This window comes from Marmota flaviventris, chromosome 14, assembly GCF_047511675.1.
Source record: "Marmota flaviventris isolate mMarFla1 chromosome 14, mMarFla1.hap1, whole genome shotgun sequence".
Classification (NCBI taxonomy): Eukaryota; Metazoa; Chordata; class Mammalia; order Rodentia; family Sciuridae; genus Marmota; species Marmota flaviventris.
In genome coordinates, this window is record NC_092511.1 from 1,588,353 (window position 1) to 1,615,472 (window position 27,120).

Consider the following 27,120-nt stretch of genomic DNA (forward strand, 5'->3'; position numbering starts at 1 on the left):
GTACGTCAAAGGCAGCATCTACGTTCTCCAGCCCAGGGCCGCAGGGCAAGGAGGGAGCGATGGAGTCACGCCTTGGCCAGGGCTCCAGCAGCGGGGTCGCTGGCCCCACAGGGGGCTGTCTGGCACAGACTCAGGCAGTTCCCTCTCCTTCCACACACTTGGTCCCAAAGCCGTGTAACCTGCCCCTGACCCAAGGCCATGTAAACTACTCCTGACCACAGCAAGAAGCCTCTTGAGAGCCTGGAACACCGCACAGTCTTGCTGGACACCAACATTTGGAAGTTTTAATGATTTTAGTTTTGTCTTATATGGTGCTGGGGACCTATGCCATTGAAAGATACTGTTTCAAAATTTAACCAAAACATTATAAAAGATACCAGTTATCAATAATATTTATGAAATCAAGACACAGTTATCTCTCATACTACAACATTAAGCTATGCAATATAGTATGTTACTGAACAGCACATCTTCTTAAAGATAACTGTTTTTAAAGACAGATATCCTAAAGCATAAATTTCAATGACTGCTGCCTGAAACTTGCAGCTCTGAGGCGACATCTACTCAACCATCAGCCACTGCTCCAAATACTCTGCAACACCTTTCTGAGTCTCACCGGGACACCAGCTTTCACATTCCCACCAGCAGCGTCACTGACCTGGTTAACCATCTTGGTTATCAGATTCCACTCCAACAATCAAACTCACCTTCACAGAACACAGAATTACTGACCTTTGAAGAGCAGGTCATATGCACACGCCTCCATTTTGAAGGAGGGCACGTCACTGACAGGGTGAGTGACAACTACCAGGCCTGTTCCTCAGCCCAGGTGGGTGACACCAGCAGTGTCAAGAATGACAGTTAATTGAAAAAGGATCGATTATCTCTCCCAAGTGAGCTCGCTAACTAGTCAGTCTGGCCTAGGCATCCCAGCACGCGGGGACACAACGGGTCTGACAGCCTAGCTCAGCCCCAGGCCGGTCCCCACCTGCTCGCTTCCATCACCAGACAGCCCCTGGCTGGCTGGACAGCACCCACACCCAGCAGGGAGTCACCAGCGTGGGACGTTAGGGTGAGACAACAGAGCTTCCACACCATCAGCGCTGACCTCGGCAGACGGCAAGGAGGGCGGCTGGAGGTGGACTGCTGAAGAGCAGGACAGCACCTTCTCCACCTCCTCACCGGGCACAGAGAACCCTGTCACCCGACAACACACAAAATGACTCCCAGGTGGAGGCTGCCAGCCTGGGCCTGGTGCCGCGAGGAGCCCCAGAACTGGAGCTGAAGAAGCCACCATCAGGAAACATCAAGGGGCCCCAAGGAAAGGTGCTCCCTCTGAAAGGAGCCGCCAGGTAAGAGGAACAGAACGCACGCACCTCATGCCCACCTGGGACAGCGAAGGCCACACAGGAGCCCCGACCTCTGCCTTCACCCAGCCAGGGGAGGCCACGACACCCTGCCAGGTGACTCCTACCACGGTGCAGAACCTTGCTATACACGCCTTCATAAAACAGGTCACGACATCGCAAGACGCATAACTACAAAACCCCTGCGAAAAGTCAGAGAAGAAAAGCTTCAGGTCCAAAGCCAGTCACAGAGTTCTCAGCCTGAAGCCAAAGGGACAGTGAAGAGGAGGGAACGCCTTCCACGTGGAAAGCCTCCCGGCAGTGGGCAGGTTCCAGGGTGAGACGCAGAGGCTGCCCGGCACTGAAGAGCCGGGGAGCCCGGGAGCAGCGCTGCTGAGTGGAGAGCGGACCTGAAGGACTGAAGGACTTCACCTGTGACCTCCTGGGAAGGCAGAGCCCTGCTGGCAGTGTAAAGGGCCTGGGAAGAGAGAGGAGGGAGAGTGATGGACGGGTCCTGGGATCCCCAGGGCAGCAGGCCACCCGCATGGTGCCACAGCGGGAGGATCCGCATGGCCCTGCATCTATCCAAACCTGAGAGGACCCCGTGGGAACTGTGACTCCGGGAGAGAAGACACGTCTGTGTGTGTGAGGCTCACCAGCGTGACCCGCACCAGGTGTGGCGGTGCTCCTGGCAGGGAGACGTTCCGTGTGGGGTGGGCGGACACAGGAAATCCCTCTCACCCACTCAGTTTCACTGTGAGCCTAGAACCTTTCCAAAAAATAAAGACCGCTTTTAAAAAATGAGAAACTTGCCCAGTGAAATGACCAACTAGAACAACAGAAAGATCACTGCCAAAATGGGAGGAAATATTTCCAGTCTGCACCCCTATTCCAGGAGACGGGACTTAAAAACGAAGGCAGTCTCACATTTAGACCTCGGGTCAGAACATCGCTTACAGCACATGTCCCTGGAGAGGCGTGGCACCCGCAGACGGCACTCTTGGCCGTCTTTAGGGGCTCCTATGCTTCTAAATGAAAAGGAAGAGGCGCAGGGAGTTCTGCTCTTTGCTCCGCCACCTGGACAGAAGCTCTCTACGTGCACAGCTGCTGACAGCCGCAGGACCCTGGAGACAAATGGCACAAATGGAACGGGGTGGGGGGGTCCTTCTGTCTTCGCTGGGGTCCACAGACCCCACGGGCCCTCCCACTCCAGGGCCTCCCATGGGTTCTGCTAATGATTATAAATGGCAAAGACTCTCCAATTTAATTGCAAAAGGTAATGATGCAGTGAGCATAAGATTAGCTCTACCACAGAAGGCAATATCCTCAAACAAAAAAAAAATGAGAAGCTGGTGTGAGGAGGCCGAGATCGATGGAAGGCTTCTGTATTACACACCACGGTGGAGGGTCACCAAGGATATTGACAGAACTGCTGACAGCAGATAAAAAAGGGAAGAGAAAACTAAATTGATCTCTGCAGAAAATAATCACCCTATCCTGAAATCCCGTAGAGACAGCTGGGGCGTGAAGCCGGGGCCACCGCGTGACTACAGCCCAGGTAGCGAGGTGGGCGAGCAAGGCCCTGCAGAGTCCCAACGCACAGGCTCAGGCGCTGGGGGCCTCACCCAGCTCCACTTGGCTCTTCATCACCAGGAATCACAGTCTCTCTCCAGGCTACCCCAAAGCCCACCGCAAGCCTGGTATTCTCTCCCTGAAAGTCTGCAGCAGCCAAGACAAGGCCAAGGAGAGATAAATCATGACAAATCATTCCTAGGGTCAGCTCTTGCCCAGAGGGTGGAAGGGGACTTGTGACAGCAGGAAGGCACCAAGACGGAAAAGGGCTGCGTAAGCTGCACGGGGACAGACAGATACAAGGCGGCTTCACTGAGGAAATCCCCACGCCCTGCGGCTCGGTGTCGACCTCGGCCCAGGAGTGCTCGCCATGCATGAGGGTACCACTTCAAGTTTCTTGGCTTTTCTTTTTCCTAAAGTAATTATTTTGACATCAGCAAATGCTCTGATATTATAAATGCATGTAAAAATGCATTTTAAAAGAGGAAATTTTCAGGAACCAAATATGGAAAACTATATGTTTACTCTAGGAGTCAAAACATCCAAAAAGAACCCAGGAAAGCAGACCGGGTTCCCACAGTGCCACGAGTCATTTCCTTAACTCACACCAACACATCAAAAGGTGGGCGACACCTTCAAGCTGATGCTTTACAACTGTTCCAACATTAAAATGCGTTTTACTCAGTTTCACCTAAACCCACCCAGGGCAGCCCTGGATGTGCCACGCCCCTGGCACATAGGGGCACAGGGTCTCTATCAACTCTGAGGTCTCCCATGGCTCCAGCTCTCACCCTGTGAAGGGCAGGGAGTGGGGTGGGAACAGGAAAGACAGTGGAATGAACCGGACGTCAATTTCCTGGTTCATATATGGAAACATGACCAGGGTGACTCCACATCATGTGCAACCACAGAACTGATCCTAATGAGAACAAGTTATGCTCCATGTATGTATAACATGTTAAAAACACTCTACAGTCATGTATCCTAAAAAGAAAAAGACCCATCACTTAGCTCTTTGATTGATGACTTGGTCCATTCATTAATTACCTCATAATTAATGTCCAAATGCTAAACATAAGTAAATTGAAAAGTCTGTTCTGAGTTTGGCCTCTAGTCACTTCCAGACCCACCGACCAGGGAAGCCCCACCGCCTGGCTTACCACAGCCTGGCTGGAGCTCTCCTGCAGGTCCCACAGCAGCAGGTGGTTGTCGGCCAGGGAGATGACCTTCTTCCCATCTCCCATCGGCTCCCAGGTGACACTGGAAGGAGAGGAACCATGTTAATGTGGACCCTGGAGACACGGGACCTGTGGCTCAGAGATTCCACTCACATCCTTCACACTCTGGCAGCCTCACGCAGCCCAGTCACTGGAAGTCACCATCCGATGCCCCCTGTGGTCTCACTTCAGTGGACTGAACGTGTGCTTCATGCTGAAGCCCTGACCCCCAGAGTGTGACGGTATTTGGAGAGGGGGCCCTTAGGAGGCAGTCAGGTTAGATGAGGCCATGAGGGTTGGACACTCATGAGGAGATCAGAGTCCTTTTAAGGACAGATACCAGAGATTTCACCTCATCTCTCCCTGCCATGGAGGACAAAGCAAGACAGGACCCTCTGCAAATCAGGAAGATAGTCCTGCCAAGAACTTGACGGGTCAGCCCGAGCTGGACCTCCAGAATCTAGAACCATGAGAGGCGACCATGTGGGTGCCCACAGCAGTTAAGCCAACTCGAGCCCACCAGTGTCCACCAGTGGCTAAGGAGTCGAGGTCAGGGTCACGAGGAGAAGCTGTTATGGACAGGGTGCCCGCGATTTTGTAGGCAGAGGCAAAGTCCCAGGGGACAGGAGGCAGAGCTGAGCGCTGAGTGGACAGGGAACCACGGCCTGCCCAGGCCCAGGCCTGCGCTGCCTGGGGAGCGGAGTCCTTCCTCCACGTCTGAGCAGGCAGAGCTGGTTTCCCAGGCACAGCAGGCACGCCCACCCTAGCCAGCACAAGGCACATCTGAATAGTTCCCAAGGGGCCCCAAATCCTATCTCTGTGGTGAAAGCCATAAAGAGAGAGAAAAAAATCTCAATTCAGTCACAAACGTAGGTTTCTGTCTTCCTGGAAGAAATCCTTAAAGAGCTCACAAGAAAAATAGTTTCATTCCATGCAGTCTGAGCTGAGGTGATGTTCTCTCGTCAAGGGCACACGCCTCGATGGGCTGGGGCGCCCCAGGAGCACCCTTCTGCGGTCACGGAGCCAGCGGATGCCGGTGGAGCTCCCTGCTCCTCAGCACAACACCGTCCACAGCTGAGGAGCACAGGCCCAGGCTGGGAGGGACCTCCGCACAGCAGGCAGAGTGCCCCGCAGCTCTCCCAGCAACGGGAACGCCCCGCAGTGGAGGGAGCTGAAGCACCGCCCAGGAGGGACGGGGAGGACCTGGCTGCTAACGCGTTCCTGCTCGGGTGGGTGCTGGGGGCTGGATCTGAAGGGGTTCCTCCACGCAGAGAGCAAGGGCAACACAGCCTGGGGAAGGAGGATGGAGGGCACAGCCCTGCCCTGGGCACGGTAATGCGTGGCCCCCTTGACCCCTTCCACGCAGCTGGGCGATGAAGCCGGCCTGACTGACCATCCTGGCCACAGCTTGTACCTCAGGTATACCCCTGTCCACATGGACTGGGGCGACAAAGGCAAGACCACAACCTAGACTTCGTCACCAGAGCCTGGGAGCTGGAGCGCCCCAGCCAGGCCAAGGTGCCGAGAGGGAAGAGCCAAGCCACCTGCCGCCCAGTGCCCAACAGGGAGACAGCTGAAGCTCAGTCCCGCCACCCTCCCACAGACCAGCTAGCTTCAGGACACCCCGACGCAGGATGCCTGCTTTGGTGCACAGTTGATCAAGGCTTCCCCGCCCACTTAAAGCTGCTGGAGCAGACAGTTGATCTGCATTCCTGCCATGACAGTAACACGTGGGGCGTGGGGCACTTCACCAAGACCTGCTGGGGAGCTCCAAGAGCTCGGAAGGCCAGGTGGGAGTGGGGCGGCTGTGGGAGCTGGCGCAGACCTGGAAGAGCCAGCAATGCTGGGTGAGGACTAGGTTAGGGTCAGCCTCCAAAATGGGAGCCCAGGCCTCCAGCACTGCTGCCAACCAGTGCCCAGCCCCAGCCCAGAGGTCCCTGTGGCCCTGTTGCACCCACAGTGACCCAGCTTCTAAGTCCAGAGGAAACAGATGAAGGGAGCAAGAGGAGTAGGGTGGGTTCCAACACGGGCGGGGGACACGCAAGCTACACAGCTGCCTGCTGGAGGAGGGGCTGGCGTGAAGGGAGCAAGAGAAAGCACCGTCCTGGGGCCACGGGCACTGCCCCCAGCCTGGACCACAGCACCTCGGGCAAGGCCAGGGATCTGGCGGACCCTCAGCAAGCTCCAGGTGAAAAGTACTAAACGCCAAAACATATTTTAGAAAAGTTTCCAACTAAGTGGTTACTTTTTAAAGTTGGATATTTAATTTTAGCAAACCTCAGTGACTAAGAAAACTCAGAGCCACCCTACACAACTATATTTTGTCAAATTACAATTTAAAAATAAAAAATTTGAGCCAAAAACCCAGCCCACCACGCAGAGGAGCGGGCAGAGTGACTGTGGGGAGGAGGAGGAGAGTGACCGCGCTGCAGCCCCCATCTACCAGCACATGGCTCTCCTGGCTACTTCCATCTAGACACAACAGCCAAGACCCGGGAAACCATCACCAAGGCCCTGCAGGCCTGCCTGCACCAGGGCTGTCCCTGCTAGCCCACTTCTCTTGATTCCTCTCTCACTCTTCCTGTGATCCTACACCTCTACATTCCCACTCCTACCGCATGGACCCCACATCCTACCACCCACCCCCCGCCTTTGTCCACCATTATAAACTAGAGACCCTTATGCAAGCCTGCTATCTATACTGTAGATATTAATTGAACACAGCATTTCTGTTTATTGTGACAAAACTGTGTCTAAATAGGAGCTACTTGGTTTAAGGCTGCATATTGTTTGCATTGGGTGCTGTAAATATTGATCTCCTCCTTAAAGTCGAGGTATTAGTAACCTGCAAGGACAGAACAAGATTACAGGGTATAAACTGAAATACCTTGGATCCCCACTGCTAGGGAGGAAGACTCATAGACAACATGAAGACACAAGGGAAGAAAGTGCCCAAACCAACCAAGGTGCTACAGCAATAGAATCCATATGAAACGACAGAGAAGAGTTCACAATACACATAATTCACATGATCTGTGAAGCAAAGAATGATATGAGAGAGAAAATGCAGGCAGCAATTGATCACTCCGACAAAGAGATGAGAGAGCAAATGCAGGTAGTAAGATTACTTCAGGAAAAAAGTAATAGATTCTGAAAAACAAAACAAAATAACAAAAAGAAAAAAAAAAAACAAATGGAAATCCTTGAAATGAAGAAAACAATAAACCAAATTAAAAATTCAATAAATAAAAAGCATCACCAACAGACTAGATTACTTGGAAGACAGAACCTCAGACAATGAAGACAAAATATATAATCTTGAAAATAAAGTTGACCATACAATGAAGATGGTAAGAAACTATGAACAGAATTTCCAAGAATTATTGGATAATGTGAAAAGAACAAATCTAAGAATTATCGGGATAGAGGAAGGCACAGAGATTCAAACCAAAGGAATGTACAATCTTTTCAATAAAATAATATCAGAAAATTTCTCAAACGTGAAGAATGAATTGGAAAATCAAATACTAGAGGCTTACAGGATACCAAATATGCAAAATTACAACAGATCTACACCAAGGCACATTATGATAAAAAGGCCCAGCCTACAGAAAAAGCATAGAATACTAAAATCTGCAAGAGAAAAGTTTCAGATTACATATAGGGGGAAACCAATTCAGATCTCAGCAGATTTTTCAACCCAGACCCTCAAAGCCAGGAGATCCTGGAACAACACATACCAAGCTCTGAAAGAAAATGGAGGTCAACCAAGAGTCTTATACCCAGCAAAATTAAGCTTCAGAGTTGATGACAAAATAAAAACCTTCCATGGTAAATAAAAGTTAAAAGAATTTATAACGAGAAAACCTGCACTACAGAACATTCTTGGCAAATATTCCATGAGGAGGAAATAAAAAACAACAATAAAAACCAGCAAAGGGAGGACCTACACTAAAGGAAAAAACAATCAAAGGAGAAACCAAGTTAAAAAACCAAAAAAAAAAAAAAATCAAAATGACTGGGAACATAAACCGTATTTCAATAATAACCCTGAAAGTTAATGGCCTAAATTCATCAATCGAAAGACATAGACTGACAGATTGGATTAAAATAAAGAGACCCATCAAGATGCTACCCTCAAAGAGACTCTTCTCAGAGTAAGAGACACCCACAGACTGAAGGTGAAAGGATGGAAAACCATAATACCACTCACATGGACCAGGGAAACAAGAGGGGTTCCCATCCTCATGTTAGGCAAAGTGGGCTTCATACCAAAGCCAGTCAGAGGGATAAAGAAGGACATTTCCTTAAGGGACTCATACTTCAACAAGACATAGCAATCATGAATATTCATGCCCCAAACAATGGAGCATCTACGTTCATCAAACTTAGTCTTCTCAATTTCAAGAATCAAATAGACCACAACACAATAATAACTGTTTGACTTTAACATACCTCTCTCACCACTGGAAAGATCTTCCAAACAAAAACTATAAAACTCAATAATACAATCAGTAATTTAGACTTAACAGACATATATAGAACACTCCATCCATCAACAAGCAAATACACTTTCTTCTCAGCAGCACATGGATCCTTCTCTAAAACAGACCATATGTTATGTCACAAAGCAATTCTTAGCAAACACAAAAAATAGAGATACTACCCTGCATTCTATAAGACCGTAATGGAATGAAATTAGAAATAAATGACAAAATAAATAGCAGAAGCTACTCCCACCCCTGGAGACTAAGCACTATACTACTGAATGACGCATGGATAACAGAAGACATCAAGGAGGAGGAAAGAAGTTCTTGGAGGTAAACAGAACTCCAATACAGAGGGTCTGGGACCCTCTAAAGGCAGTGCTAGGAGGAAAGTTCATTGCATTGAGGTCATTCATAAAAGGAATAAATGGTCAACGAATAAATGACCTGACATTACAGCAAATCCCTACAGAAAGAACACCAAACACAGCAGAAGACAGAAAATAATTAAAATCAGGGCTGAAATCAATAAAATTGAAACAAACTGCTGACAAAACTAAAAGCTGGTTCTTCAAAAAATAAATAAAATTGATAAACCCTTAGCCACCCTAACAAAAAGGAGAGAGAAAATTCAAATGACTAAAATTCATGATGAAAAAAGGAAATATCATGACAGACACTACTGAAATACAGAAGATAATAAGACACTCTTTTGAAAATTTATACTCTAGTAAAATGGAGAATCCAGAAAATACTGACAAATTTCTCGAGGTATATGGTCTGCCCAAACTGAATCAGGAGAACAAACACAATTTAAACAAATCAGTTTCAAGTAAGGAAACAGAAGACGTCACCAAAAGCCTACCAACCAAGAAAAGCCTGGGACCAGACAAATTCTCAGCCAAGTTCTACAAGACATTTGGAGAAGAATGAATACTAATACTCCTCAAATTGTTCCATGAAATAGAAAAGGAGGGAAACCTTCCAAACTCATGAAGCTAGTATCACCCTGATACCAAAACCTGACAAAGAGACATCAAAGAAAGAAAACATCAGAACAATATCCCTGATGAATATAGATGCAAAAATTCTCAATAAAATTCTGGCAAATCGCAAAAATGTATTAAAAAGAAAGTGCACTATGATCAAGTGGGGTTCATCCCAGGGAGGCAAGGTTGATTCAACAAACAGAAATCAATAAACATAATACATCACATCAACACACTTAAAGACAAGAATCATATGATCACCTCAATAGATGCAGAAAAAGCATTTGAAAAAAATACAACTTCATGTTCAAAATACTAGAAAAACTAGGGATAGCAGGAACATACCTCAACATTGTAAAAGCTATATATGCTAAACCCAAGGCCAACATCATTCTAAATGGAGAAAAATTGAAAGCATTCCCTCTAAAAACTGAAACAAGACAAGGATGTCCTCTTTTACCACTTCTATTCAACATCATCCTTGAAACTCTAGCCAGAGCAATTAGACAGAAGAAAGACATTAAAGGGATACAAATAGGCAAAGAAGAACTCAAACTATCACTATTTGCTGATGACATGATTCTATATTTAGAAGATCCAAAAAATTCAACCAGAAAACTTCTACAACTAATGAATGAATTCAGCAAAGTAACAGGATATAAAATCCACAGCCATAAATCAAATGCATTCCTACACATCAGCGATGAATCCACTGAAGAGAAATTAGGAAAAATACCCCATTCACAATAGCCTCAAAAATAAATAAATAAATAAAATACCTGTGAATCAATCTAACAAAAGAGGTGAAAGACCTCTGCAATGAAAACTACAGAACACTAAAGAAAGAAATTGAAGAAGACCTTATAAGATGGTCTTGGAAATGCAAGACCATGCTCTTGGATATGCAGAATTGATATTGTCAAAATAGCCATACTAACAAAAACATTATACAGATTTAATGCAATTCCTATTAAAATCCCAATGACATTCTTCATAGAAATAGAATAATCAATTATGAAATTCATTTGGAAAAATAAGAGACTCAAACTAACCAAAGAAATCCTCAGCAAGAAGACTGAAGCAGGAGGCATCACAATACCAGACCTCAAACTATACTACAGAGCTATAGTAACAAAAACAGCATGGTATTGGCACCAAAACAGACATGTAGAACAGTGGTACAGGATAGAAGACACAGAGACAAACCCACATGTATGTAGTTAGCTCATTCTAGACAAAGGTGCCAAAAACATACATGGAAGAAAAGATCCCTATTCAACAAATGGTGCTGGGGAAACTGTAAATCCACGTGTAGCAAAACAAAATTAAATCTCTACCACTCATCTTCACAAAAACCAACTCCAAGTGGATCAAAGACTCAGACACTGGAACAGAGACCCTGCGCCTAATAGAAGAAAAAGTAGACCCAAATCTTTATCATGACATGATGGCTTAGGACCTGACTTCCTGAACAAGACTTGAAGCACAAGAAGTAAAATCAAGAATCAATAAATGGGATAGCATCAAACTAAAAAGCTTCTTCTCAGCAAACAATCAATAATGTGATGAGAGCCCTACAGAGTGAGAGAAAAATCTTCACCACATGCACCTCAGATAGAGCACTAATCTCCAGGACATATAAAAAACTCAAAAAATGCCAGGCGCGGTACTACAAGCCTGTGATCCCATCGGCTTGGGAGTCTAAGACAGGAGAATTGTGAAATCGAAGCCAGCCTCAGCAATTGCGAGGCGCTGAGCAACACACTGAGACCCTGTCTCTAAATAAAATACAAAATATGGCTGGGGATGTGGCTCAGTGGTTGAGTACCCCCAAGTTCAATCCCCAGTAACCTCCCCCCAAAAAAACTTAATATCACAAAAAACCCCCATTAATCCGATCAATAAATGGGCTAAGGAACTGAATAGACACTTCTCAGAAGAAAAACAATTGATCAACAAACAAAAAAAAAAATGTTATTTCTAGCAATTAAAGAAATGCAAATTGAAACTATGCGAAGATTTCATCTCACTCCAGTCAAATGGCAATTATCGAGAACAAGCAATAATGAATGTTGGCAAGGATGTGGGGAAAAGGCACACTCATCCGTTGATGGTGGGACTGCAAACTGCATCTAATCTGGAAAGCAGTATGGAAATACCTCAGAAAACTTGGAATGGAACCACTCCTTAGTTAATAACCAAAGGACTGAAAAATCAGCATCCTGCAGTGATGCAGCCACATCATTGTTCATAGAAACTCACAATATTCATAGCAATTCACAATTGCTAAACTGTGGAAGCAACAGATGAGTGGATAAAGAAAATGTGGTACATATACACAATGGAATGTTACTCAGCCTTAAAAAAAGAATGAAATTATGGCATTTGCAGGTAAATGGATAGAGTTGGAGGCTATCATGCCCTAAGTGAAGTAAGCCAATCCCCAAAAGCAAAAGCTGATGTTTTCTCTGATAAGTGGATGCTGATCCATAGTAGGGTGGGAAATAGGGAAGAATGAAAGAAGTTTGGTTTATGTAAAGGGGAGGAAGTGGGGGTGGGGCTGTGAGGATGGGAAGGACAGTAGAATGAGACAGACATCATCACCCTATATACATGTATGACTGCACTACTGGAGTGACTCTGCACCATGCACAGCCAGAGGAATGAGAAGTTGTGTTGCATTTGTGTATGTCAAAATGCATCCTACTGTCGTGTACAGCTAGTGAGAATTAAAAAAAAAATAAAAAATTCAAAAAGGGAAACCTTTCAGATTTCAGATAGCTAATTTTTAAATGTAGTCACTTTCCAAAAACTTGAGTTAGCCTCATGTGAAGCACTACAAATAGGTCGATGCTACATCCTTCTTCAGATCAAGGGGTCTCCAAGGGACTCTGGGAAGGAGACAGGGCCACAAGTTAACAGAATCTCATGGCAGATATTCAGGCACTGGGCACCAGGAACAGGCTCCCCTCAGCACGTCACAGAGCTCCAGTTGGAGCACAGGCTCCCAGGCCCCACTGTGCACCTAGGAAGTGCAGTTTGTCTGCCAAGAACTCCAACTGGTGTTCCAGGCAGCGGGAGGTTCTCCCACTCCAGGGCTCCTCTGAGCACCCCTGGACCAGCGAGTCAGGTGTGGGGGCAACATGGCAGCACAAGGAGGAGGGATGTCCCTGAAGGCACGTCGCATAGGAGCGTCTCCAGGGAGTGCAGCGTGGGCACGTGCTGGCCCTGTGGGCCACGGAGCACTCACAGTGTGTCAGCGGGCACACATGCACACAGGATGGACCCAGCATGGTCCGAGCACTTGTGGTGAGTCAGCTGTACACCAAGGCATGGCCTGGTGCATCCCTGAGCATCTTTAGTCGAGCCCCAGACTGCTCGGGGACATGCTGAGGCACCTATTTCCTGTCCTAGGGAGTTGATGGTCAGTGCCAAGTGCTCTGAACACTTGTCTCCCAAATACCCCAGTTCTGCTGAGCAAGACGTGCACCCCACGAACACCAACTCCAAAGCCACAGTCAAAACCAGGGCACACACTCGTACTCCACCTGACCCACAGTGCGGGGCGCCGTGAAGAGCGACGTGCCTTCAGGGACATCCCTCCTCCTGCAAACAGCCATGGCAACAGCACCTCTTCCCAAGAGACTATGGGGACCTGGGTCTAGGAGGTTCCAGGAACGGCACTGTGCACTGACCTACTCCTGTCTCACCCACAGGTCTGGGTCCGCCGGTGTGTGGCCAAGGCAGAGACTTCTCTGAGAAGCAGCTCACACTTTCAGTAGCATTATCATAAGAAAAGATTCAGTGAATTTCAAGTGGCTGTAGAAGTAACTTTTTATATCTAAAAAGGAAAGATATGGCTTAACTTGAAAAGAAGCAAAACGAACTTACAGAGCACAGGTGGAGTCCACTTGCTTTAGAAAACAGACTGGTCTCCTGTTCTGGCCGTGAAAGCTTGAAGACATGCTTCGTCGAGTGGACACAGTCTACTGCCACTTATGTGCACAAGGTCACACTGAATACAAAAGGCTCTAAGGATGGCTGCTACGAACCAGGAAAGGGGAGGATGCGCTTGCCGGGAGTCATGTGAACTCCAAGTCTGGTCCTGAAGACTCACACGCCAGACAGACTGCAGCCCAGAGCTGCTGCACAGGTGCATGTGGCCTGGAAGAGACCAGTAAGATCTATTCCTGTTAAAGGTTCACACAACCTCAACACAGGTGAGGGTGGTGGTTTCTAAAAATAGTCACGAGGCCTGTACATTCACAGAGTGGTCACAAGAAACCCCTCAGCAGCCATGGCTCTCCGGGTCCACCACAGACAGACCCCTCGTGGAGAAACCTCAAGGCAAACAAGGGAGGGTTGGGAGAGAAAGCTCACAAGAACATGCACCCAGTACAGGAGTCTCCTACAGGCCTTCATGACCGGACGGGCAAGGCCAGCACTCCTGCAGGCCCAGGACCCAGGCTGGGACAAGCAGGTCACCTACAGGAGAAGAGTGAGCGTGCACATGAGGGAGACGGGCTCCAGGAGGCAGCAGCTTCCCACTCTTCACTCTCTTCCCACTCTTCGGGCAGCAAGGAAGTGGGCTGCCACTCTACTTCCTTGATGGGGTGTCCTGCTTCACAGCCAACGCAAGACTGTCCCGTGTCCTCAGTGGTAGCTGCACTGCCCTTCATGCCGGTCACCTCTCAGTTCTTTACAAGCACTGACCACGCAAGCACCCAGCAGTCTCTGGGGCAGAAAGCACCTTACAAATATGTGCTGAGGAGGACTGGGGAGACTTCGTTATTCTCCTCTAGAGCGTGTCCAGCACGCTGTAAATGCTCAAAGAATAAAACTGAAAGAGATTCTATTCATCAGCACAACTCAGTCAAGATCTAAGGGACTTTGTTCAGGAGGCTGAGGCAGGATGACTGCAAGTTCAAGGCCAGACTCAGCAACTTAGCAAGACCCTAAGCAAATCAGTGAGACCCAGTCTCAAAAATAAAAGAACTGCAGATATACAGTAGTAAAGCACCCTGGGTTCAATACCCAGCATCAAAAAAAAAAAAAAAAATCAGTGCATTCCAGAGGGTTTGCTGCTCAGGACCAAGTGGCTTGTACAAGGAGGTGGGCTGAGGTGGCGACTCCCAGGGAAGGATGCAGTCAGACAGGTGGAGCACACGGGAGGCCCAGGACCTGGGCCTCTGTTGACTCTGCTCCCCTCCTCCATATCACCCACTCCTGTGACCTGCATGACAGCTTCCCGATAGTGAAGTCCAGCCTGGAGACTCCCTTCATGTTTGCCCACTTGCATCTTTGACTAGATGTCCAGTTTTCACCATGAACTCCAAACGTCCACACAGAGGGCCTGGCGGCCTCCCACCCTGACTGCAGTGATACTGTCTTAGACCAAGGCTCTGGGTCGCTTAGTGCGTGTCTCTCGTCCTTAAACACGACAGGCAAAACAAAGAACGCTGGTTGAATTCTATTTTTTTCATGGCTGATTTGTCACCTTTGATCCAATCTAACCTGACAAATTGGCCATGACACTGTCACTTTGTTCCATACCTTGGCTGCTGTGAAGAGTTGTGCGGCGGATGTGGTGCTGCAGTATCTCTGTTTCCTAAGCTCGCACATTCAGAGTGCAACTGCTGGTGAGCACAGATGTACTTGTAACTTTTTGAGGAAGCTTCAAATTGCTCTTGCCTGCACTGTGCAAGGCCTGCTCCTTCACCTCTTGCCAGCACTTCTTGATATGGCCATCCCAGCAGTGTGACGAGGTGCTCATGTGGCTGGCTCTGCATCTCCTCACAACTAGCCAGCAGATTTCATGTATCTGTTGCTCATTTGCGTATCTACTTTGAAAAAAATATCTTTTTCAGGTCCTTTGCCCATTTTTTATTTCAAAATATTTCTGTTTGTTCTGAAATATTTTAACCCAGCTGCCTCGTTTGCTCTGGAGTCCTGTAAGCTCCTCCTACTGCTGGATTGTGGGCCACCGACCAGGTCAATGCGGACAGCGAGCCGTGCTCTCCATGCTCAGGGGGCCTCTGCGTTTGGCTGGCTGCTCCCTGTGCTAAGCAGGAACTTTCCAACTGCACGCGACCCCCCTTGCTTGCTCTTGCTCGTGTTGCCTGTGCTTCTGTGTCTCAACCAAGACGTGATCACCTGGACCAACTGAGAGGCTTTGGGGTGTTACACCTAACTTGTAGATCCATTTTGAGTTCGTTTCTGTGCATAGTTGTCCAAGATGCCCTTTCTCAAGTGGACACCCAGTGTCCCCTGTGCTGTGGTGCAGAGATCACCCTTCCCTCCTTGTACGTTGCTGGCACCTTGCACAAAGGACGTTTCACCACGTGGGGTCTACGTGCCAGGCTTCCTGCCGTGTCTCCTGATCTGTGTGTCTGTCTTTGACACCAGCCACCCTGCCCTGCCTGCCGCAGCTTTCCAGTGCCAGTGGAGGCCAGGAAACAGGGTGCCTCCAGCTCTGCCCTCCGCTCTCAAGACGGCCTCAGTTCCTTCAGCTCCGTTGGAAGCTCACATGAATTTTAAGACGTCTTTCTCTTTCTTTGAAAAATGTCTTTGGGATTTTGATACAAATTATACTGAATCTGTAGAGCATTCTAGGCAGCACGGACATTTTAATGGTGTTAATTCTTCCAGTTCATAAACACTGGTCATCCCTCCTTTGTGTGCTTTCTCCAGTGCCTTTCATCAGTGTTCTATATTTTTCAGGGTACAGACCTTTCACATCCTTGGTAAAATTTAATTCCTAAAAATTTTATTCTTTTTGATGTTGTTATAAATGGGACAGCCTTTTAAATTTCTTTTGGTGCCACTGTGTGTGTGCAACTAATTTTTAAATGTTGGTTTTGCATCCTACAACTGATATCACAGAGGTACAAAGGATGCAAGAGGCCACATGGACAAGGTATGCAAACAAACTGAACAAACAAACTAGAAGAAACGGATCGATTCCTAGAAACACACTGTTCACCAAGACAGAATCATGAATTGTTTATTAGTTCTGACTTTTTTTAAGAGGAGTTTTCAGGGTCTTCTCCATATGACATCATGTCATCTATAAGCAGGAATGTCACGTCTTCCTTCCCAACATGGACGCCTTCAGCCTCCCTCTCTTGCCTGCCTGCTCTGGCCAAGGCATCACTACGCGTTGAATGGCAGTGGCTGAAGTGATCTTCTTGTCTTGGTCCTGATCCTAGAGGACAGGCTTTACGCTTTTCACCAGACAGTGTTAACTGTGGCCTGACATCTGTGGCCTGACTGTGCTGAAGTACATTATTTCTCTACCTCTTTTGAGGAGAGTATTTATTATGAACCTGGCTGAAGGCATCTTCTGCATCTATTGAGAGGATCATATCGCATTTGTTGATTTACATGTTTGGACCATTCTTGCATCCCAGGCAAAAAACTCCCTAATTATGGTGCATCATCCTTAGTATGTGTTGTTAAACTTGGTTTGCATCAAGATTTGCATGGAAGCTCATCAGGGATAATGACCTGTAGTTTCTTTCTCTGATTCTGGTATCATCATAGGCTTGGCCTCATGAACTCTCCTTTAACTGTTTGGGAGGTAACCGATAGTCTCTTCCAGTCCTGAGCTTCTTTCTGTCAGGAGATTTTTGATAATGACTTAGTCTCCTTATTGTTGATTTGTTCAGTTTTCATATTGCTCCATGATTCCAACTTCTTCAGGAATCAATCGGTGTCTTCTAGGTATCCAATGATCTGCTTGCGTGTAATTGTTCATGGTGGTCTCTTACCCTCTGATGATCCTATGATGATCCGTAGTATCAGTTGTAATGTCTGCTCTTTTGTATCTGATTTTATTTATTTGAATGCCCCCCTCTTCTTAACCTGGATAAAAGCTTTCCAACTTTGTTTCATTTGTTTTTCTCAGCTCTATTTCATTTATTTCCTTCCCTCTGTTAACTTTGAGCCTACTTTGTTCTCCTACTTTGATGCATAAAGCCAGGAAGTTATTTGAGTCCTCCCTTTCTTAATGCAGGCATTCGTTCCTGTGAACTTCCTTCTCAAAACCACAGTGCTGCGCTCCATACAGTGGGTTCCATCATCACGGGTCTCAAGGTACTTACTTCCCTCATCAACATTGGTCCTTTTCAGTTATTTTAGGCACGCTGCTGGAATTAACCTTGGAGTGTTTCACAGCATGTTGCTCTTAAAGGGGCTCAGGTCACACAGATGAGCTCGACAGCCCGTTCTGCACTCCACTCCTGGATAGCCACGTAGCCTTGTCCCCAGGCTGGCAGCCCTGATGTGCCTGCTCTTTCTTTATGGAGTCTGCATTTAGAAAAGCTTGGTCTGTAACCCTGGTGACTGTGTCCATCACCCTTTCTATTCCTGCAGGTCCTCCTGCTGGCAGTTGCCATTCTCCCCCTGCAGTGAGCTTGAAAGCACATTTGCTTATATCTAGCAAGTCCTGCTAACAAAATAACAAACAGCCCTCATGGGCACTGAAGGAGCTCTCCTCTCGAGTGAAGGATGAGAAGTTGCCTGGCTCTGCAAAACCTCATTTCAAGCTCAGAGTTGTTTCACACACTGCAAATGTGAAGTTGCAGTTGCCCATCAAAATGTTCAGGTTTTGGAGCCACAATGTCCCTTGCATTCCCACCCACTTGCAATGATGTACAAGTTGTGATGTGTCTTTCCACGGCTTCTCAATGGGTGCTGATGTGTAGAACACCGCTGCAGTTACAACCTACAGAACTGTCCTGCAACTTGCTTTTACTTAAAATGCATCCTGCACAACACACCCTGTCAAACAGATACAATCCTTTCCAAAACCACACCAAGCTCCACCATGTGGACTTCCAGAATTTTTAAACCCAGTTCTCTAATACATGATATTGCAGTTGCCTCCAATTTTCACACCACAGATTCACAGGGTAAAGCAATAAGCATCCTAGAGGTGAACTTCTTGGCACACTTTAGGGTCAGTTCTTAGAACTTACAATCAGAAGACAGATGCATTTCCGGATAGTCTTCTAAAAAAGCACACCCCACAGCCTCACTGACCTGCACCATTTGGTAAAAGCTCCCCACCTGCACCTCAAAATGTACAACTCTGCTGCTTTAATCTGCAATTCCTTGACAGCTACAGAGTGTACACATCCTGTCCAACATGTACCGGCTGCTTTTAATTCTTCTGCAAGCACCTGTTCACTTTCAATATCTACTTTGGAAGGGAAGCTATGGCCTTCAAAGGACATTTACAATGTGTGATGGCCTCCTCTTCCTCTACGTCCCCTTCAGGTAAAACCCAGCGAGCAGAGGACTGGATGGGTGAAGTATCACAATGCTAGAGAAATCACCAGCTTTTCATTTAGAGCTTAATCCGATCTGCTCTACTGGAAAATAAGAATCTTAAAATTACAATAGTATTAAGTGAAATACATCGTATGTCCAAGGAAAGTTAAAAACCTTAAAGTTGGGAGTCAAAATTTCAAGCACCCTGAACAGTGTCAGAAAGCTTTTTATAAAGGACTAAAGGAAAAGGACTTTAGGCTTGAAGGGCCAGCTGAGGCTTCTGGACCTGCAGGGCTCTGTGGCTGCAGCACAAAAGCAACCACAGGAACACGTGGCCAGACAGAGGCAGCAGAGCCAGTAAAACTTCACTTAAAAAGCAGCAGAGGGCTGGGTTAGGCCAGAGCTGCCGGTGAGGGAGGGTAGCTGCCTGTATTTTTACTACAGTGTTTAAAATAAGATAAGGCAGGAATGCAGAGTGCTTCAATTGTCTAGAGTGACTCATACTGTGCTGAGTCTTTCACAAGAAAACGTCCAGTACTTCATAATCTAAATTCTGAAACAAAAGCCACTTGGTCCACTTCATCTGCCCGACATATGTGGAAGCCTCAGACACCCTCTTCAGAGCTGGAAGCACCAGCATGGAGCCCTAGGCAGGCAGGAAGACTCCACATCAGCTAAGCATGACGTGGAAGGGGGCAGAGTGTCAAGGTACCGGCAGCCAGGGTTGGGAGTTCACAGGAATCAGGGGTCCAGGCTCATGCAGGCCAGGGCTGGACAGCCAGGGCCCCAGCAGAAGGCAAAACAGAGTCAGCAGCCTGCTCATCCTCGAGCCTCCGACCTGGCCTTGTCCCAGCCTGCTGTGCAGCTGGCTACCCGTGGTTACCAGGCCATGGCTGCTCCTGTGCCTCTGTGGCCTCTTCCCCACTCTGCCCTAGTTGGAAGACTATTCCCATCATCCAAGAGCCTGGCTTTCTGGGGTGTGGGACCTTGTGCTTCCAGAGGAGAGAGACATCTCCTCCAGAAGACAATGCAGACGGCAGGTTAGCTGACTGCGGGGCTGAGCCTGAAGCCAAGCCCTCAATCCTCTCATCAGGATTGTTTCTTTCTGGGGTAGGAACTTGAATCCTCATGGAAACAGCTTTCTCTTCCAAAACCACAAGTGAAGAACGTCAGCAATAAGGCTCCAGCAGGTTAAGCACGTGCATGTTCTCCAGTGGCAGATTAGGACTTCCTAAAGCTGGACACCCGGCTCGCACATCCAACCCCTGGGAAAGCCAAGCACTAAAGGAGAGGAAAACGGGATTTCTAATGACCGCTGGCCTTTCACTCCTCTTCAAAGACGTAAAAGTCACTGAGCATTCCAACTAGTTAGAAGATGGCTTGCTGTGCAGTCAAGGGCTTTGCTTTAGCTTTTGCTCTGAGCCACCAGGGCCAGCCTGGGCCTGGAGATCGGGAGCTGCTCCTGGGTGCACAGCAGCAGCTGCTCCAAGTCACTAAGGTGTACTTTGCAAAGGCACATGTGCACAGCCACAAAAGCACAGTGTGGCTTCTCCAGGTGACCAGCAGGCAGCCAGTGGGCCAGGTATCCAGGCTTACACCTCCCGGACGGCCTTCCCTGGCCGCAGTGCCCAGCAGCAGAAGCCCCTGGGGTCTTACCTTCAAATCCAAGTTATGGCAGAACTTGTTTTAAGTAAAGATCTAATGAATTTACCACAAAATACAATATTTTAAAAGGGTTATAGCATGTTTCTAATGAGCAAAATGACCAGAAAACGAATGAAAGTCTTTTCCATTGGACAGAAACTCTGGTCATTCATCAGAGCTCCTAACAGACAATGACCCATTGGGATTTGGGCTTGCTGTAAAGGTGGCTCACAAAGGAAAGGCAGCGGCTTTACACCCCTGTCATCTGGCCACTACGGCCTGGGCTGCACAGCAGAGCTGGGCTGTCAACATGACGTCCTTCTGGTGAGATCCTCAGGTCAGGGGAAGACAGCGTGCTCTCGACTGGGGTGGGAGCAGCACGGGTGTCTGGCATGCCTTCATGGTCTGCAAGTGCTTCCACACAGCACCCAGACACTGAGCCACCCTCCCCTGACCAGAATGACTGAACCCAGGCCACTCAGCCTGAGAGCACCTCATTCCTTCCATTCTCAGTTCCTCCTGCACCTGTTCTACAATACAGGACATGTCTGCGGCTGTCCTTGTTCCTCAGAGGGACAAAAGAGACACTTTCCTAAAAGCGGCCCTTGGTGTGTGTCCCTGGACCACAGCGAGCCTTCCTGGAGTACACTGGACACATGTGGTGTGTGCCCACCTGAGGGAATCTCCACCATGTCACTTTTGGAACAGAGAAAACCTGCTGCTCAGATGCTGAACCAAACAGGCAGCAGTGAGACAGCAGGGGCCTGACACTGGGACAAGCAGCGCAGTGTGAAGTGACCCATGCTGTGGAGAGGCTAAAGGAAGCCCTCTGCACACAACACACCTTGAAGTGCCAAGATGCAAGTGCTGTCATGCACAAGACAATGCAGGACCAGCCCCGAGCAAGGCAGGGAAAGGGTGACTTACGGCAGGACCCTGGGCTGGGAGGTGTTGTAAGGGACCTGGCAAGGTGGCACTGCTGGTGAGTCAGGACCACATCCTAGTCCTTGTCCCCTGACCACCTTACCAGAGACTGAAAGGGCTGTAAGAGCTTAGCCCAGGCAACAACTGAACACAAGATGAGATAGATGTAGGAGCAACATCAAGGAATGGGCTCTAGACAGCATCTGAGGTGACGGCAGCATCTGGTGCAGGGCACCCCAGCCAAAGGACAAAGGGGCATAGCTGCATGCCTGGCTAGCAAGGCCAGCGGGTGTGGCCGGGTGGAGCTGGAGAAACTGGAGGCAGCATCTGCAGGCCTGGCGGGTAGGGCCTGCGCTAAGTTCTGGATAGCACTCTCCTCTCACACTGTGCCAGAGCCCAGAAGACCCCACCTTCCTTACGCTCAGTGATGAAACAGACATGGGAAGCTACGCAGCTGCCCCTCGTTAAATGGCTAGAAGTGGCAGAGGTGAGAGTTGAACTATGGGCTGACCCTGCTGCAAATCCTAAAAGGTTCGCCCAGGAAGCTAGCTGGCCTCCTCCTCGCCACTGCACAAGAACTAACCCCTTGTGCTTTAGTCAGCTATTTTGCTGCCATGATTAAAGGACCAGATCAGAACAATTTTAGGGGAGGAACAGGTATATAGAGTGCTCACGGTTTCAGAGGTCCTATTCCCACAGAAGGCTGGCTCCATTCCTCAGGACTCGAAGTGAGGCAGAACATCATGGCAGAAGGAAGCAGCGCACATAGTGATTAGGAAGCAGAGAGCGAGCTCTCCACTCTCCAGATACAAATGTGAACCCAAAGCCACACCCCTAATGAGCTACTTCCTCCAGCCACATCCCACCTGCATCCAGTTTCCACTCAGTTAATCCTGTGAGGGATTAATTCACTGACTGGGTTAAGACTCCCACAACTCAATCATTTCTCCTCCAAACTTTCTTGCATTGTCTCACACGTGAGCTTTTTGGGGACACCTCACATCTAAACCATAGCATTTGAGCTTGGTACCAGCCAGAATGAGGCTCTGTGTCGGTGCCATCTATAAGGGACATAGCCAGACTGCTGTTTCTCCATAAGGACATACGCAAGAACACCTGAGAAGTGACTCAATCAAGCAACCCAAGTCAACCACCAAGGAGGCGAGGAAGAACCTTCCAGAAAATAATGAATTACTAACCTAACAGTGTGTGACTTTTCAGCCTTCAGGGATTTTTAACAACGTAACACACAACTACAGACACAGAAAGCAGGGACACGTAAGGGGGCTGCACACTGTCACCCACCTGCCTCTCTTCCCAATTTCAAGCCACACTGCCTTCATCTCTGTGTGAAGGCTTCTTCGCTGTCTCCTGGGGACACAGCAATGTTCCAGCACCACAGGTTTGTGACAGCCAACAAGCTGATACTCAGAGCAGACTGCTTATAGCAGACGCAGCAGTCTTGTGTCAGAACCCCTGGATCTGTGCTTGGTGCTGTCCTCCAGGGGCATGGGGGGAGGGGGTCAGGACAGGGACACTGCTGAATTGCACATGGATTAGGGACAGCCTTGCCAGCAGGCAAGGGCAGTCCTGCAAGACGTCTCCTGATGCAAACGGCTTCAACAACAAAGACCGTCTCACCTCCAATGCAGCAACCTCTCTTTGCAAATCAGGCCAGCATCCTTAAAGCTGTCAGGAACATTCAAAAGACCCCTTCTCAGTGCACAAAAGAATTCCAGGGAGACTCAACTTAAAGAGAAAATCTCCAGAGGAGACCAGGTGCTCAACTCTTCCGGCTCTGAAAGGCACAGAAACTTGTCTTTTGCTGTGCCATCCCACTCTCACCTGCAGCCTGAGGGCGTGAATCAGAGTGTCACCTTCTATAGGTCCTGGGTCCTCTCTGCTGTTCTTCCATCTGAGGCTAGCAGAGTGCCACCTGATGTCCCCCTGGAACTGGAAACAGTCCTGTCACATGCACAGGCCATTCCCTCTGGGAGCCCATGGTGCTGGGTCCTGCCAGGGACACAGCTTGTACTGTTTTGCTTTTAAAGCTAATACACAAAATGGGGCTCCACCTCCCGCCCTTCCTCTCTGGACAACACAGAAGCCCATGAGTGGCAGGCCCTCGTGCTAAGGCCTGGACTTAGAACTATACGCCACACAGGCCCATCACGCATGTCCTGAAGAAGGTGTCCCGCACTGGCAGACTTCCACCATGGACGGAAGCCAAGGCTGAGCAACTGCAGGCCATGAACCAAGGGGTGGTCACCATTTGTTTCTGAGACTATTCAAGGCTGAAACTCTGCACTCCATAAATTTAAAATGAAAAACTAACCTGCCTTTTATAGGTGTCAGGAGTCAATCTTGGCACATTGATATGAATGATCCAGAGATTCCAAAAGCAAAAAATAATAATAAGAAGAAAAAGAGCCAGGGATGTGGTTCAGTGGTGGAGCACTTGCCTATGTGTGAGGGACCCTGGGTTCAATAACCAGAACCCACGGGGGGAAGGAAAGGAAAACTAAGGACTCCAGGTAACTTTTATCGATTTTGTCACCCATGGTTTGCCAATTTGTTTTGAAAGGACTAGACAGAGAAGTCAACCAACCAAACTGAGACAGATAAGAAAGCTCATGGATTCTTCCTGCTGGACTGGTTTAGGGTGGGTTCCTTAAAGATTCTGGTAGGAGAGAGAGTGTGGGTATCCTACAAGGAAAAGACCTAAAAACCAAGAGGCAACACCAAAATATAGGAAGAGACATACCCAGCCTCCTGCAGCCCTGGGAAGGGCAGGCAAGGCAACCTGAAAGGCAAGACATCACAGGCCAAGGGTCCCATGGCCTCCTCTGATGACGGTTTCCATAGACTGTGACTGCAGACCTCAGTATTACAGGTGAGCACGAGGAGTTTACAGCTCAAGGTCAATAAGGAAAGCAAATAATCATATACACACACACACACACACACACACACACACACACACACAGAAGGCAGAGTAAATAAGAACTACCATTAAGCAAACAGAAAACCCAAGTTCATTCTCTTTAGAAATCCACCATTCCTGCAGTTGGTGCGCAAGAGTCAGACACAGGGTGGACAGCAATACGCCTGCATGGGCCTGATGGGCCCCTGGTGGGGATGACCATGCTTCCTGCCTCACCTGGTGGTGCTCCAGCTCTGCCCTGTGGCCACAATTCCCCAGGCGAGAGCCTCAGGCCAAGCCTCCAGTCTGATGGCCCAACTCTGGGCTTCTCCCACTTCCCGCCTTCAGGGCTCTGTTCCATCCTACAATTCCTGTGCATGTAAGACAGGCAGTAAGTGACTAGACAAGGGCTGTTTGATCTTCTGCAGGCAAAGGAAGACTGCAGCCCCAACCAGAGCTAGCAGATATGCACTTCGGAAGAGCATCTTTAAGGTGCTTCCACAGAGCTGCACCGCGAAGAAACACCAGCTATTCCAGGGGGCTGATGGCTGAGGGAATCGCCGTGGGAAACCTGCTTTTACTACACACCCCATTATTCATCCACGGCTGATATGTCAGAAAATAGCTGCTTTATTTTGTAGGTAACAATCCAATAATCATTCCTGTTTGCAGCACACCTTGCAATAGCTGGGATATGCAAAGTGCAATAAAAAGAGAAACTATTTTATCATGGATCATCACCATGAAACCAGAGCTATAAACATGGGGAAATAACCTAGGATGTCTGCCATTCTTGCTACTCCAAACCAAGAAGTTTATTTCTTTGTTCATAAAAATCATCCACTTTTCTACTTTATCACACTCTACCAGTGACTGAGAGGACTCATGACAGTATTAACAAGTCGGGAAAGAGAAGCTTGGTCTCATGTAAGCATGCGACACCCTTCCGGATCCTGGAGAGAAAAGCAAGCACAGGAGGGCTGCTCCCGTGAACGCCCCTTTGCCAAAATAAGCAAATAAAACACGGGGACCCTGGGAAGCAGCCAGCAGGGCCACAGCAGGCAGGTGGCACCTCTGCAGGGTTAGGGTTCATGCCCCTCAGAGGAAGCACACCCTTTCCTCAAGCAAGAGGCTCCTGGATGGACGTGCTGGACGTGAGCTGCCCTGGGCTCCAGCACCTGGTGAGGCAGTTCCAGAGACACGGAGAAGCTCTCACAGAAGCCACAATGTAAATTAACCTTGATGTACACCACTTCCCACGGCACTCAGGACGGAAGTGGGGGGTGCCAAGGCCTACAAAAGAGGGAGCTACCACTGTTAGATGGTGGAGTCACCGCTCTGCCACATAGGGCAGAGGTCACACACTGCCAGGACATGAGGGTGTCAGGTGCCTTGCCTGCTCCATGTGCACCCTACAGTCTGAGTTCACTATTACTCTGACAAAAGGAAGATCTTAAAATATATGTCTATGCAATAGTGATTAAGTCATTGGTTAGACACCAAATGTTGAAAACCCCTTTAAGAAAAGGATTTAAAAAAATTACTTCCCAGTTCACAAAATCTCCCTTAAAACATACCGATTTGGCAACCTGGCTCAGTTTCAGAAGTTTCTTTCTGCTCAAAAATTTGCAATAAGCACAAAGCAGCAGCATTGTGCAAGAGCCACAGGAGTGGCACAAGAAACAAGCCCACCATGAAGGAGACCCAGTTTGATCAATCTGCATAAGGACAAGATCTTCACATTGGAGCACAAGGAACACCTGCAGGGACAGACCCACGTTGCCAGGCTGCCTGGCAACACATCTGATGTAACAGCCTGTGACCTCGAAACCAGGCAATGGGGTATTGAAAAGCCTGTTCTGTTTTCCATCTCACCAGGACAAACTCATGGCTCCATCAACCAAGTCACTCCGCCTGCAGGCAGATAAAAGCAGAGGGCACGCAGAGGCGTGGTGAGGGCAAGCGCAGGTGGGGTGAGGGCAAGCAGAGGTGGGGTGAGGCCAAGCAGAGGTGGGGTGAGGTCAAGCAGAGGTGGGGTGAGGGCAAGCAGAGGTGGGGTGAGGCCAAGCAGAGGTGGGGTGAGGTCAAGCAGAGGTGGGGTGAGGGCAAGCGCAGGTGTGTGAGGGCAAGCGCAGGTGTGGTGAGGGCGAGCGCAGGTGTGGTGTGGGCGAGCAGAGGTGTGTGAGGGCAAGCGCAGGTGGGTGAGGGCAAGCGCAGGTGTGGTGAGGGCAAGCACAGGTGTGGTGTGGGCAAGCACAGGTGTGGTGAGGGCAAGCACAGGTGGGTGAGGGCAAGCACAGATGTGGTGAGGGCAAGCACAGATGTGGTGAGGGCAAGCGCAGGTGGGTGAGGGCAAGCGCAGGTGTGGTGAGGGCAAGCGCAGGACTGGAGAGGGCAAGCGCAGGTGGTGTGGGCAAGCACAGGTGGGTGTGGGCAAGCGCAGGTGGGTGAGGGCAAGCGCAGGTGGGTGAGGGCAAGCGCAGGTGGGTGAGGGCAAGCGCAGGTGGGTGAGGGCAAGCGCAGGTGGGTGAGGGCAAGCGCAGGTGGGTGAGGGCAAGCACAGGTGTGGTGAGGGCAAGCGCAGGTGTGGTGAGGGCAAGCGCAGGTGGGTGAGGGCAAGCACAGGTGGGTGAGGGCAAGCGCAGGTGGGTGAGGGCAAGCACAGGTGGGTGAGGGCAAGCACAGGTGTGGTGAGGGCAAGCGCAGGTGGGTGAGGGCAAGCGCAGGTGGGTGAGGGCAAGCACA

General features: G+C 48.8%; 1 protein-coding gene across 1 annotated transcript in view; it reads right to left on the reverse strand.

Moving 5' to 3' along the window:
• Positions 1-27,120, reverse strand: part of Eipr1 (EARP complex and GARP complex interacting protein 1) — a 114,236-nt gene that overhangs the window by 14,079 nt on the left and 73,037 nt on the right. Inside the window, exon 5 of the mRNA XM_027937777.2 lies at positions 4,079-4,178. Within this exon, the coding sequence (XP_027793578.1) occupies positions 4,079-4,178 (100 nt within the window). The remainder of the gene's footprint in view (positions 1-4,078; positions 4,179-27,120) is intronic.